The sequence below is a fragment of the Folsomia candida genome, unplaced genomic scaffold, assembly GCF_002217175.1.
Source record: "Folsomia candida strain VU population unplaced genomic scaffold, ASM221717v1 Fcan01_Sc004, whole genome shotgun sequence".
In the NCBI taxonomy this organism is placed as follows: domain Eukaryota; kingdom Metazoa; phylum Arthropoda; class Collembola; order Entomobryomorpha; family Isotomidae; genus Folsomia; species Folsomia candida.
Genome location: NW_019091196.1, coordinates 10572493 through 10587557, shown reverse-complemented (window position 1 = coordinate 10587557; position 15065 = coordinate 10572493). Strand labels below are relative to the sequence as shown.

Here is a 15065-nt window from a genome sequence, read left to right as displayed (position 1 = left end):
CCAGAACAAAACAACCATATAATCGACCACAGACACCACACCACGCACAAAATCTATAGAATCATCATGCAATACGATAAATGCCGTTGCATTGCATGATAATAAATAAGTAACGTGTTGCTGCTTACCCATCATAATAAAATAACTCTGATTTTTAAAGTTCATCCATCCATGCAACAATAAATAATAATAATGGATTTACTTTAAATCTTATTTCTATTTCGGACATTAGCCATGATTTATGACCAGACCAGAGTCAAATCTGGTATTGATTCTCGCTTCACCTTCCTTCGTCATTATCCCCTCGGAAAGACAAAAGGTTGCAATTTTTGTGTTAGATCATCATATAAAGAGCTTTATGAGATGAGAGTGGAAGAGCTGTTGTAAACACCACCTTCACCAATGCTCAGGGTCAGGAAAGGTCTTATGGTCTGCTGCTGCTCCATATCACATCGGACCTGCATGCAGTTTTGTTTCATGAGCCAGTGATTCCGTTATTATTAAAACATTATTTCGCCTTTCTCTCATTCAGCCAGTGTGTGGTGTTATTGTTACATTTTGCATTATTTATTATCATACACGTACACGCCATCGTTGACCGTACGTACATACACCATTTGCAATATGTATGTGAGTGTGCTTACCTTAATTTTGTTACGCGTACTACACTCTGACTAAACTTTTACGGTCAACGTAAAAGTCTTATATAAAATGAAACATTGTATGAAACTAGATACGTAATAAACGCTATGACTTTTGAAGTTTTAAAGTGAGGGACTAGCGACTAGACCACGAAAATAACAAATTCCGTTTTGTGGCATATTTGATGTGCTGGTGGTGTAGCAGGGGTAATTGTGATGGATGCATAATAATATTATGTGTGCAACTGATTTTGATAGCTGTACTGTACGGTGGTCAACGTATGTCTTTTACAGTAACCGAGTCAGAATAGTTTTCAGGTCAGAGGGGGAAGCATACATTTAATCTAAAGTATTTCGTAACATGTTGATCCGTTCTAATTTTACTGCGCTCATTATGACACAAACCTACATCTGTATGTATGTAAACCTATCACAATAAAAGTACCAGTCACGTTTGGAAACTAGTGATGGCTGGATGATGTTATTTGCGGACCCTTTAAATCCAAGTCGTAGAGGAGCAGTAAACCTAATTTTGATTTATTACTTTCTCCGTTTCTATATGGCAGCAAGGAATTATGGTGGAGCATATCCATCTTGGCAATGCCAGATAAGCAGGAAGGCCAAAAAAGGATGAGTAGTACATACGGATACATAAGGAGTGCAGCTTGAGACTGTACGTACGATGGGTTGAATCTGACATATTTTCCGTACCAAGAAGAAGGCAAGGAAGACGAAGAGAAAGTGGGTCCACCAAAACCAAAAGAACAGGGTAATAAAATCTGAAAGAGACAGATTTTGAGATTGGAGAAAGTAGTCGTCGCTCTAGTCTCTGAGCTACAACCAGACCCAGCTAGAAAGCTGGGTTAGTGGGGAAAGTAATATATGAGATGAGATTAGGTCTGCAAAATGACGTTCTCTTCTCGCCTCGCTAAATTCGACGCCAATATAATAATATGCAATCACCACCACCACCAAACTAAGCACTAACCGGAGTGAATAATGGTGGAAAAATTATTACACTAAACTGATTACATGCAAAGTCACTCACTCAACGGGGCATGTAATTTTAAAACCTATTTTTGTCCCTGGCTGATTTACTTTTTTTATAACCAGGTTTAAATCCCTGTCAATTTTAAAGGTAGGTTATCGTGTCTTCGTCGTGTCCAATATAATTTGATAAAGCTTAAGTGTATGTACCTAATTGGATAAATAAGTACGTACATGCACTACTGCCAACAGATTTATGCCCTGGCCCACATATTTCCTCTCTGGGACTGGAGAACAAATTGGAAATGCTTTGAAATTGAAAACCTAGACTAGCTAGTGATTATACTTCATGTGGTTTGGCTTGGCCCCCGGTCGTCGTCTCAACAACTGTCAACGCCACCATGTCACGTCACCATACCAGTCGCCACCACCAAACAAACATACATAACATCCGAGACCTCTGCACAACTAATTTCGACAAGGTGAAGGAGATCATCTTTCACACTCGATTGAAGTTTTGCATATACAAATAGTACATACATACACGTATGGCTTGCCGATATGTGATCCCCGTTTGGAAAAACATCACGGGCTGACGTACATACTATCCTCGCACTCAGCCCTTGCACCTCATTTGCATATTTTAACGCATTCGCGAGAGCCATAGAGTTTATTCAACATGGAAAGCTCGTATCGCCGAAAATGGGCTATTGAGATTTATGCAAATGAGGTGCAAAGCCTAAGTACGGGGATAGTATGTACGTAGAGAATGCCGAGAAACCAATTCTGGTCGTTATTTCGTCAGCCAGCAGAAGACTTTCTCTCTTCTTCTTTTTCTCACTTTCACTTTGTATTATCTTTCCCCGATGGACATGGTATGTATAAACATGATGGTTGGTTTTTTTGTTCATGTCAGCCCATATTCTTTACAAGAGGTGGCATCATAACGAGTTAGCGAGAAGAAGTAAAAGTCAACTTCAAGGGAAGAACGGTGCCATCAATTCATTTCTTGCTACACAAGCCTATTTACGTCAGAGGGAGAGGTTATATATTATTGAGCGACTTTCACCACCCGTATTGTTTTGACAAGTTTCTGAGACAGGGTAATACTTGCAAGTATTACACTCAACTTTTGGTTGCGGTACTCACAAATATGCGTCGTCGTCTAATAATGTGTCAACACATGACATCTTTCTCCATAAATAGAGCTAACAATAACAACTGAGGAGTCAAAAAAGTCAGGAGATTTCCACCTCCATCATATTATTTATGTCCTCACCTAAATATGTGTCTACCATTAATTCACCCACAAGTCAATCATCACATTCCTTTTCCATCTTTTCGTAATCTTGAAAGATACTTAAATGTCCATAAAATTTCTATGAGTGATCACACACATTATCCCATTTTTTATTCCGCCTTTGCCAACTCGCAACAAGTTTCGGCAATAATAACGCAGCGATACGATAACTGATGCTAAGATAGAAACGCATGCAAAAGTTTATTGACTTTTAATTCTCGTATCTCTTCTAATTTGACCACAGCCGCATAACCATATTCTTCTTACGTAGCAGCGTGTTTTAATAATGATTTAATTGTGCAGTCACTCCGTTTATGCGTACATATACGTATGTATGTGTAGTGCTACATATACTGCACGTGTGTGTAATAGTGGTCGTTAGTTAGTTATAAACAAGCGTAATTAAAGCAATAACACCACCAAGCTTAAATCCTTCCATAATCTCGTATCGAAAATAAGATTATGTCTTCTCACAGAATGGATAGTCTCAAATTTCTCAACGCCAATAATCTGCATACTCGCAATAATTTCTGCAACACAAAGTTGTAGGTGTACAGATATCTCAGTTACAATGCAAGATTTGCATGTTTGCCATTATTGACAACATGCCACACAACTAGTCGACACACTAATCCAAAGTAGATATAGATACCAAATTGGGCAGTTACTTTGCCCCTTGTAAAACAATCTCATCTCTCGTCCGTCTGCTCTATTTTGTTGGCTAAATCAGCTTTGGAAAACTTTCGCATTTATGTATGCATTTGATGGCTGAGTGAGTGAGTGAGTTATAATAAAATTTACATTTTATTTATTTTCCTATGCAAGAAAATAGATTGGAATATTCATCATCACTTGGTATAGCATACACCTTTGTTGGTGATAACCGGTAATTATTATTAATTAGCATTCGCATACATACATACATATTTGTATGGACTAGCGACTTTTACTTGGTGGGTGAGTGAGTTTCTATTTGCAAAATCTCTACCCTGCAAAAAAGTCTTGAATAGCATTTTCAACCGCATATGTACAGCAGAAGAACTGCAGAAATACCTAACAACTGATAAAACTATATATGCTGCACTACTACCTTACTCTGATTTCATTAATTGTGCACGGCCAACCACCCATTAATCTTGCTCTGCAGCTCTTTAACCATGTTATAAAATAGCGTCCATATTAGTGTGATTGTTTACCGAGCTGACTGGGTTGACGATGGGTGAATATTATGGCTTATACCTAATTTGATTTGATATGGGGGTAAAGTTGATTATAATTATTTTGAAGTTCATGCAGCTAGCTAACGTCAAACCAAGGTGCAAAGTAAATTCTGTACATATTCCATATCACCGTGGGGAGTAATGGTAGCTACGTATGTATATAACCACTCAAAATACATCTCCATAAAAAATGCTAATATTGTTTTTCGCATTCATATTAACTTTACTATTACGATCGACGTGTAGTTACAGTGACTTTTTCCTGTATTCCTACCAAAAACAAAGCTAATATGCAACTGTAGCAAAAAGTAAATTGTATTGCGGCCTTGCTTGGATAATTTGTGATCTGGTTGTTACTTTTCATTGAAATCTGGCAATATTTTGATATGTATGTACGTTTAATCGTTCGATTAAACAAATACCTTCGTCTTAAGAGGATCTACATGTTTCTTGCACGTAATAAAATTCGCGATATGCGCTACTGCACTTCCTCTGAGATTATTTATCATGTTGCTTCTAAAATATTTAATTAAATATAGGTACACATTTACCTGCTTACCTACCTACATTAGTCATTATGATGTTCAAGTTTATTGCTTTTGCAATGATTAACACACGAGGAATGCGTATTGATATGTATGTATAATTATTTTATATTTTGCGTTAAGTTATTTACCTGCCAGTTACCGAGAGTACAATTTTTTCAACTTTTTTTTTACCTTTACCAACGCCCTGTCATATTTACGTGCATATTATGCAGATGAACGCTCAAAGCAGTGTACATAAATTAGTTCTATGGATAATTTACTACTCTACAATAAACAATGTGGTACAGATTTCTTGTGCTAATGGTTTCCCTTCCATGAATTCAGGAAGGAATAATCTCCTTATGCATGATTGTCAATGAGCAATTTCAGAATTTAACGTGCCAAAAGCGTAGTTATTATTGCTATTATTATAGGAATTGGAATAAAAGTTAACCTTGAATTAATCTCGTCTTATTCATTCATGGACGACTAACTAACTAACCAACCAACTATTTTGTCCAGGACTTGCTGGATACAGCGCAACCGAATTTCATCCCCTAGTGAAGTGCATAGTGTTGTTGTGCTAAACTCGGTTTCACCTTACATGGTATTACCGCCACACGAAAATAACATGGGATTCTCATGTTCCTTACCTGTGGCGGTAATACCATGTAAGGTGAAACAGAGTTTAATAGTTTCGCAAAACTTTCATACTTTGGCTGAGCCGTTATTGCAAAACTTTGGCAGAATCATAAGAAAACCTGATATTTAATGAATGAACGAACAACAGCACTGACTACGTTCACGAACATCTTAATGCCGTTCAACTTTAATAATAATAAATATTTAGTATAATTGTGGGTTATAACTCGCTAAAATGTGTACTCTGCGCAACCTCACCTCCCAAGCAGAATTGTAACAAATGAGCCAAATTGTTGTTGTAAAATACAAATGTACTCACTATTCTCAGAAAGAAAAGTCGGCTTTATCCAAAAATGGCAATCATCAACCCTTTTAAATTGCAGTCGGCATTAAATCAACCAGATTATTAAACTCTGTGCAAAATCTAAAACACTATACCACGTGCCATTAATGTGTTACACAAGAACACAAAATGTGATTCAATTTCATCCAAATTATATTTTTTCCCATTTTCCGCACGATTTCTCATTTCAATTTCATACTGATTCTGACAAGCCAGACGAAACTTGTACCAAATCCATCCATAGCAGATGTATATTATTTCGATATACAAGACAAATAGCCTGCTAATAATACAACATTATAAAATAATGCATACAAACAAAAATGTGCAGAAAGTCCGTAACCTCACGTTTTTTGTCGTGAAATCATCCCATAATATTTGAGAGAGTGCAAAAATCCTTGCGTGCATGTCTGAAATGCTGGAAAACAAAGTTTCGTCATTATGAGCACATCATCATAAGCTCCGACCTAGGACTACTATCCATCCAGCAACAATTTCCTGCAGGGAACATGCTCATGGAATGTTCCGTCCGTAATAAAATGAACCCAGAGGAGCGATTTGCTCACAAATGGGAGTGACGGGTATTTTCCTACTACGACTATGGACGTCCGTACATAAAAAGTCGACATATATGCAAGGCTGAGAATGAATGTAGAACGCTTCATTATGTGGACATGGACTATTAGAGATTCAAATCAGAATCTTTCTCCTGTAGAGTCTCGTCCTTGTCCTGATTGTTGGTGGGTTTCGTTTCATGGTGGTGCGTACTAACTAACTAATAGTTTTCTCCACTCGACTCTCTGGTATGCATGCATACGTAATAATAAATAATAGCACGTAGTAGTTAGTTACCAACCAACCTTCATTCCGAGCCCTATGTGCCTACCCACATTTAATTTCACCATGGATGAGGATGCAAATGCTCCAGAGTGAAGGGCATGCATGACATGATGCTGATGCGAATATGTAGGCTGATTCAAGACCAAAAGTGACTATGAACCACATAACAGGACCCGACTCGTGTCAAATTTGCCTGATTCCGCTCTATATGCTGCTTTCTCCTCAGTCTTGGTCTTATTTACTGCCTGCCACCATCATGAATGCAATTTTAATCTGATTTTCATTCCCAGACTTCCAGAATGTGAGGAGTGTGCATGGTGTAGACGGAGGGGAAAAGGAAAGCGAGACTAAAGGGAAGTACTATAATCTGGCTATTTATTTGTAAATCAGTTCTCTCAGACTAATAGAAGCAAGTACATAGATGCAGGCCTAGTCCCCATAATTCGATTGAATTAGCATATAAACGGCACAATATATATGAGGCAATTGACCCACCTCTTAAATTATAGCTTATAGAGAGTTGTAAATACATACAGCAATAAATTGCAACCTCCTTCCTTACTCGTCTAAGCAGAAAAGCCGACCGAAATCCTGATCCGTTTCACTCACTCACAAAAACAAAACACTTTTCCAATAAAGTAAATGACAAGACGGGATAATTCGTTCCCCCGTTTAAGGAAATCCTTATCAAAAAAATGACTCGTTTGCTGCAGAAAATCCACCCATAAACAATTTAGCATTTGCACAATAAAGAATGCTAACCTTTCCTTAACTGTCAATCATAAGGCCACGCTAAGCTGCGGCACGAGTCTGATTGAGTTTTTACTTGGCTGGACAATTGGTCGTGTGTGTGTAACGATGAAAAGTAAGCTTGGCAGTGAAACTGAATAATAAATCACCATCAATATCAAGGCTACATCATCAGGCTGGCTTGATTAATACAAATGTTCTATTACTGCGGCATAGCCACCACTGGTTTTCTGATTAATTTCATTTAAGTGGTGATATGGTCTGCGCGTTCCCTGAACTACATTTTTTCTCATTTCTCCACCAATGTTGACCATGTCAGGCCATTTGACAAAGTAGTGACTAAATAAGTGTGTGTCACAATGGTGATTGAGTCGAGCTACAGTAAGAGTAATGGAATAATGTGGAACAAAAGTGAATGATATTATTGCACGCAATTTATATTTGCAATGTTGTTGTTTTTTGCCCGTTTCATAATCAAAGTTTTCCTGGACTGATATGTATCAACAGAAGGTCCAAATTCTTATCGAACGCATGAATATATGCATGCATTTCCTAATTTTTAATTTAGCTTTATGGCCAGTGAAGATGATAAGAAGTGGACAGATTACGCGTAAACTGGGGACATACATACATAGTTATTAGCTCATCGTTAATTTGGCGTCAATTTATACCAAGAGACAGCTTCGGTAAGCAGATACTTACGTAAAGAATTATCATCATGGGACCTATCTCTAATGCCAGCTAACTAACTACTGGACTGGCTAACACGTACGTACGATCGCTTAATGCAGTGGAAACTGACGCGATCTGGAACCAATTTTCACGTCCGTTAGCAGGACTGCAGCTTTTTAGTCTGTGCCAAAAACTCGGTCCATCTCTTGACCATCTACTGCATACATACGTACAATGTACATACATATTTATATAAATCCAGCATCAGAGCCTAGCAGTCTGTGTGAATATATTGCCACGAGTACGAATTTTGAGTGCATCACCGTAATAAAATTATACCAAAGCCCAACCGACCAAGCTACACGACTTTACTTTGTTCTCCAGAATGATATTTACAAATCGTATTTACCCTACTCTTACAAGCATTATACAATACAAAATAAATACCCTTATTCTTTATCATAATGGACAAGAAGGACAAGACACACATGGTCAAAGGAGCTTTTGACAAAGTACATAGTAAACACCAAAAGTGGTTGGTTAATAAAGAACGGTGCGGTGCAAGCTTTCCTTTGCTTTCACTTTACTTTCCCTCTTTTCAAAAACTTTCCCTTGATTTCAACTTGACTTTGCTTCCTAAACTTTAGAATAGAGCCATCATTTCTTTCCTGCCTCACTCCACCGGTCCCACCGGTCGGCGTTGGACTTGCGATGAAGAAAGAAAAGCCCATCTGGAATATTTCTATTTCATTTCACTCAGCAAACTCGAGCACGAAATCCAGCTACGTAGAAGAGGACGGACGGTGGTACGTTGTTACGGTGAAAGTAGGAATAGAGAGAAAAGGTAGCTCGGAAACCGGTGGTGGTTTCCCAGTTCGTTTTCCCTGACATTTTCTCAATCCCAGTTCAAGGTCGGCCGGGATTTCGGTCTATTTACTTTCTTTCTCTCATCTTCGAGTAGCATCCTCCTCTCTGCTTTCTCTTTTTTTCAGTCGTATAGCTAAGCACTTGTTTAGATGCGAGTACTTATATAACGAGCTCTTCACTTTTTTTCTGCACCGCAGAGAGGATATTTTATCTTATTTAGGTCCTTTTTTGTACTTCTTTCTAGTTGGGGAAAGGGAAAGGAAGCTGCTTAAATTCAGTAATGAACTTTTTTTAAAAAAAAGAGCTAATAATACCAAAGACCTCATCATGACCTGTGATTATAGGAGATAGAAAAGTAATTGGAACTAGGCGCCTTCTTTTTTAAAGCAAAACAATTAATAAATACAATTACAAAAGTTGTGTCATTAGTTAGTTGTACATATTAGGGCTTCTATTTTTGTCCACCTTGGACGTGCTTAACAGGAGTGCTTTTCAGCTCTGAACTGAACTCTCTCTCTCAGGAAGGATCAGCCCTGATTTACGTCATTGTTTATTATGTATTAATAGCAGGGATGGAGTGGGGACAAAACCTTTGTATGTGTATGTACGAGTATGAAGCTTGTCCTGTATGAATGATAATGATGTCCTTAATAAATAAGGAGTCGTAGAATTGGCATGATTTCTTGTTGCAGTGACTTGCAATAAATGAGGCATTAATTGGGAACCCCGATGTCCTGTTCTATTTCCAATTACTAGTCTGCTGATAAAGGAGATGGGAAAACTTGGAAATTCTGACTTTCACCACTTTCCCCCAGGAGCAGAACTCGACTCACTCGACTACACCAAGATCCACCACCACCACATAGGTACGGCATTTATAAAACCACCCCCACCCCCACCCTCATCCACCCCCACCCCCACCCCCATCCACCCCCACCCCCACCCCCATCCACCCCCACAATTTTTATGGGGCAACGTGAGATACCTTGGGGAAAAGTGAGATTCTATTTCATATTGGGGTATCGTTCGTAATTAGCGAGCGAAGCGAGCAGGTTAGGTTAGATCAACTAGGTACGCGGAAAGCCTGGAAGGCTGAGCTAGCAAATCTAGCTAGCTAGGCTAGATAGAACCTAGGTAGCTAGGGTAGCTAGAAGCTAGGCAGCTAGGCTAGATAGAACCTAGGTAGCAAGGGTAGCTAGGCTAGCACGAGGGTGGGGGTGGGGGTGGATTTGATGGGGGTGGGGTGGATTTAGATGGGGGTGGGGGTGGATTTGGGTGGGGGTGGGGGTGGTTTTATAAATGCCGCATATGTACGCTCTAATACGAAACACGTGCGAATAAGACTGGATTTCGGACAACCGGCCGACTTTCAACTTTTCTCATACAAAACAAAAGATCTACTTGACTTCCGAAAAGTTTTGTTTTGTATCGTACTTTTTCAAGACAAGAACAATCCAGGTAATTACTGAAAGTGCGAGACGTGTTCGTCTTATTTACTACATGATAATTAAACCTTTTTTGTCGAAAAATTACTTAACCTAAAAACTGTTTTAAAATATATCTTACCTGAATAATTTCGTCACTTTCACCTTTAGATATTGTTGGATGAGATCAGTCGTCCAAATGCAGAACAACGAGCTGCCAGGTTTTAGGTCTGTTTTACTTTCACTTTCACGTTCGTGTGTCTTGAGTTAAATTGATGTTAAAGATTTTATGCCACAACTAGAAAGCAACGATCTTGACGTTTCTTCCCATCAAAGAATTTGAAATTAAGTCAGCCACTGGAATCTCAATAATCATGTCTCCCACCACCACGTCCCGAATGCTTCTGAAACATAATCATGGGCGTCATAAATTTTTAAACTGGGTAATTATAATTTTATCGTGATTTTAAACCCACGTTCTTTATGAATATGTGGAAATTTTGACCCCATCATCCATGGTGTGGGTATTTCACTGGAATTTAGACATGGAGTAAAATTAGAGTTTAAATTAAATTATGACGCGACGCATTATTATAAAAATAATTATTTTAGATTGCTGAAACGCTGGGTGGATCTATGGAAACTCGTACGGCTCGTGTGACCTGGGAGATGAGTTCAGATAAGGGAAGAATCAAGAGTCAGATAAGACTGATGGGTGACAGTTCGTCTACAGTTACTTCCAAAATGACATTTCCTGGCTTGACCGTAACGGACAATAGGCGCAACACTTTTCACAAGACGGATTTTAGCCAAGAAGATAGCAAAACGATCCTTGTCGAAATATTAAAGAATTCCTGGCATGGCAAGTCTGGATTTATAAGAACTGTTCCTGACTTGGCAAAGGATAAAGTAATTGTAGAATTTGGATCACCCAATATTGCAAAACCTTTACATATGGGCCATTTAAGGTCACTTGTCACGGGGCACTTTTGCGCAAGGATATGTCAAGCGGCTGGTCACGAGGTGACAACGATTTGTTTTCTGGGAGATTGGGGGACGCAGTTTGGAATTTTGCAGGTACCTGTGTCATAATTAAAAATTTTAACTTGTTTGTCGTATTATTCATTAAATTATATTCTATGCAGGCTGGACTAGCCAAGTACCTCCCAGAAAACCAAAATGTCCTGTCCACTGTAGATAAATTAACGCTTGATGAATTACTACGGTACTATGTCCAAGCAGTTCAAGAGAAGGAGACAAATGCAGAATTTTCCTCTGCAGCCCTGAAATTATCTGCCTCGTTAGAACAGGGAGATGCGGATTGCATTCGTGTCTGGGAATCGATTCGAACCAAGACGATAAACCATTTGAAATCCTTCTGGTCATTGTTGGACGTCAAGTACGACGTGATTCAAGGGGAATCTGAGTTCACCATGCAAAACAATTTAACTCAGGAGGCACTGAAGGAGTTGACCACGTTGGGCATAATCGAAATAGCAGAGGACCAATGTGTATATGCCGTTTTGCCCGCAGATTCTAAATTCGCCAAACCTGCAAAAATTCCGTTAGTTAAAAAGGATGGGAGCTCGTTATACTTACTTCGTGATATTGCTTGTGCCATAGATAGAAAGAGGACGTTAGAGTAAGTAAAATTTATTTGTAAACTAATAATTCAGCAATAATTTTGAAAATCTTTTTATTTATTTTTTGATCCAGTTTTAACCGAATGATTTACGTGGTGGATAAGACTCAAGCCCATCATTTTATCAACTTATTTAGAATTTTAGAAGAGCTCAAAATTCAGAAGAATAAGTATAGTGAAGACGGATGGGAGAAAAAGTTATGGCACGTTACATTTGGCAAGGTTGAAGGACAATCAACCAGGTCTGGTAATTTTGTCCTACTTTCCGAAGTTATCAATACGGGCTCATCCATAATGCAAGAGAACAGAATCAAATCTCCAAATGTCAGAAATACAGAAGATTTACAACTTCCTACTCAACTGGCAATTTCTGCCCTGATTGTCAATTCCTTGAAAGTGAGAAGAAATCGGGATGTTGCATTTGACTGGAATGAGGCTTTAAATCCAACAGGAGATACTGGAGTCAATTTGCAATATACTCATGCAAGGTTAGTGTCCCTGGAGAATAATGTGGCGCAAAATAGAGGGACATTAGGTGTGCTGGCATCGTTCGACAAATTTGACCTGGACCAACTAATTGAGGATCCGATTGCTATGAATCTAATTATGCAACTAGTCAAGTAATGAATTTATGGTTGTACTTTGATTTCTGACTGAAGTATAATAATGATTATTTTATATTCTAGCTTTGAAGACGCTTTTTGGTCATCATATTCTGAACTGGAGCCATGTATATTGTTAACTTATTTATTTAAACTAAGCGACAAAGTTTCGAAAGCATTGAAACAGTTGAAAGTCATGTCAGAACCGGATGAAAACCTTGCTGCTGCTAGATTAGCCTTATTTCTATTGTCCAAAAGGATTCTAGCTGTGGGTCTAAATACTCTTGGCATTAGACCACTGAATGAAATTTAATGAACTCAAGATATCCATTTAAAGTTATATTTATAAAGTTTTATTATGTAGCGCATGAGCAGCAGGAATAGCAATTATTTATAATTATATATTCGGTCGGATATTGTTGCTGAAAAATTAGGATAAACTCGAGTTCTGTTTGTTATCATGTGGTCATTCATGAAAGATTTAGTTTAGCTGTGACTCCTCCGATTTGGATATTTTTGACAAAAAATAAAGTAAAAAAATACGTGTAAAAAAATGAATAATTGTAATAATTGACAGATTCTTGTTCACTGTAGTTAAGAAGCGTTTTAAATTAACAAACAAAGTTAGGATTCAATAATTAAGTTTTATGAGTTCTCCTCGCCATCAGAATTGCACTGCAAATAACTTTTACTATTCAACTTTTGCAAGTCTATTTCTGTTATACATGTACGTTGGCCTAACTTTCAATCTAGCCTTATATACGAATGCACTGTGTCTGGTGGCACTATAATTGAAAAGGCTATATGTGTAGTACTGGCTAGCGGTACATAATACTTAATTTAGTACACACTATTATAATCTGTTAGCAGTGCTGTATTTAACTACACTCTGCAATTACAATTACAAAGTAATTTGGCTATTACACCGTTTAGCGTCGTATTACATAAAAGCAATCAATTAACAATGCCTCCTTTAACACGGAGACGAATGCTTGACTATTTCGGAATATATGCACTTTGCAATTTTGAGTTGAAATGAAACCAAAAACAATGCATCACACTTTAGTATGCCAGATGTTGGTCGCTTCTATTTTTTATTCTTTCGCATCTTCGATGATACTGGTCGCCATAAGATCCGCATATCCGCTAATTTCTTTCTTTTCTTCCACAACTTCATTTGGACGGCCTCCACCCCCATTTCCACCCAGGTTTAACGTTAAAGGCCTCTTTTGGAGAGAAGCTTTGGGATCTTCATTAATGCTACTGTTACTTCCTCCCTCAACTCTAAGTTGATCAATCATTCCGCGAAGTTGTGCCATTTCGGTGGTAAAACTTTGTTTCAGATTTTTTATTTCTTTCGTGCAAGAGCAGGACGACAGTTCATTCTGGCTTTGGAATTGAAGGTTGTCCAGGAAGTTTCCTTGGAGGGACATGGTCATACAACCACCACCTTGCTGTTTTTTATATCCTAAGGGCAATCCGTTTGGCATCGATTGGGTCATCACGTCTCCGGCGCCAGGCGAACCAGAAATTGCGGACACCTTTTGTACTTCCCCTAAAAGATAAATAGAATATAAATCATGAAGTTTAGTTTAACAATTTCAAAATACTAAATGAAAATGACATTTTTGCAATGTGCTATAAATATGTACTAACCCCACAGAGATCGAATCGCTTCAACTTGTAAGCCTCGCAATTTTCTTTCAGCTACCAGAGCGGATTTTAAGCGTTGGACCTCCATCTCCAGATATCTGTATCATAATAATTCCATTTAATTAACTAACTAAAATTATTAATAATTTTTTTCAAGTCCTAACCGAACATGCTCCTCAGTTCTGTTATGTCGTATGGAATGTTTAGCTCGTTCCGCTTTGAGATCCACTGTCCCCTCTCCGGCACTCGTATGTCGCCTCCTCCCCTTCCTTACTTTCCACCACTTCTGAATTGCAACTGCTGCATTTTGCTGGTTATCATGCGATTTGTGTCGCTGGTGTCCCGTCTGTTTCTTAACCCCGACTCCATTCACGGTATGATGTTGCTGAACATAGATTGATGTGGTCATAGGGTCACAACTACTCGTCGAGGGTCTAGAATTGCTGGCATTTTGATCTTTAACCACTCCTGGATAATTCGACGCTTTGGAGGTGAGCTGTCCTGTATGACTCTCTACAAAAGTGGTCACTTTCGTGGCAGACACTGGAGTTTCTGCTGGAGTTTGGGGAGTTTGTCCAGGAAGGCTAACTGTTCGAAAGTCTGGGCTGAGAAGGTCATCCAGAACGGGGAGGAATGTACTGTTCGCCGGAAGCGTGGACATTGTCGTATTAAATCTATGAAACAAAATTTATGATGTATGATTAAGTATAAAATCGCAAATTACGCAGTTTAAAAAAATCGTATTGCTTACATTTAAAAATTGGTGAGATTGCCGAATTCTATTAAGTGTACACTTATAATATTTATTATCACAACGAATTACAATTCACAACTTAAGTGACGTTCACAATTTAAATAATTAAAACTGCGTATTTGTGGTACTATTTCGGAACTCTCGTTGCGGTTGCGGTTGGTTGACTATTATTGCTGCTGGAGATTTGGAAAAGTGGAACGA

General features: G+C 38.4%; 2 protein-coding genes across 2 annotated transcripts; one reads left to right on the top strand and one right to left on the bottom strand.

Moving 5' to 3' along the window:
- Window positions 1-10087: 10087 nt before the first annotated feature.
- Window positions 10088-13015, top strand: LOC110848478 (probable arginine--tRNA ligase, mitochondrial). Its single transcript, XM_022095706.2, has 7 exons — window positions 10088-10247; window positions 10385-10441; window positions 10516-10656; window positions 10826-11290; window positions 11359-11855; window positions 11930-12475; window positions 12542-13015. The coding sequence occupies exons 3-7, from the start codon at window positions 10588-10590 to the stop codon at window positions 12768-12770; spliced, it is 1806 nt and encodes a 601-aa protein (XP_021951398.1). The 5' UTR covers window positions 10088-10247; window positions 10385-10441; window positions 10516-10587; the 3' UTR covers window positions 12771-13015.
- LOC110848479 (centrosomal protein of 97 kDa) lies at window positions 12784-15052 on the bottom strand. The gene is made up of 4 exons (XM_022095708.2): window positions 14862-15052; window positions 14275-14784; window positions 14114-14208; window positions 12784-14012 (listed from the first exon to the last, which is right to left on the bottom strand). The coding sequence occupies exons 2-4, from the start codon at window positions 14769-14771 to the stop codon at window positions 13552-13554; spliced, it is 1053 nt and encodes a 350-aa protein (XP_021951400.1). The 5' UTR covers window positions 14772-14784; window positions 14862-15052; the 3' UTR covers window positions 12784-13551.
- Between the last annotated feature and the right edge of the window lie 13 nt (window positions 15053-15065).

Bases quoted from the DNA above. Each gene is read 5' to 3' on its own strand.
- LOC110848479 (XM_022095708.2), bottom strand. From the start codon at position 14,771: ATGTCCACGCTTCCGGCGAACAGTACATTCCTCCCCGTTCTGGATGAC. The intron at 14,209-14,274 runs GTTAGGACTTGA...ATTATGATACAG, and splicing joins AGAACTGAGGAGCATGTTCG to ATATCTGGAGATGGAGGTCC. The intron at 14,013-14,113 runs GTTAGTACATAT...TTTATCTTTTAG, and splicing joins AGCGATTCGATCTCTGTGGG to GGGAAGTACAAAAGGTGTCC.
- LOC110848478 (XM_022095706.2), top strand. From the start codon at position 10,588: ATGTCTCCCACCACCACGTCCCGAATGCTTCTGAAACATAATCATGGG. The intron at 10,657-10,825 runs GTAATTATAATT...TAATTATTTTAG, and splicing joins GTCATAAATTTTTAAACTGG to ATTGCTGAAACGCTGGGTGG. The intron at 12,476-12,541 runs GTAATGAATTTA...TTTATATTCTAG, and splicing joins CTAATTATGCAACTAGTCAA to CTTTGAAGACGCTTTTTGGT.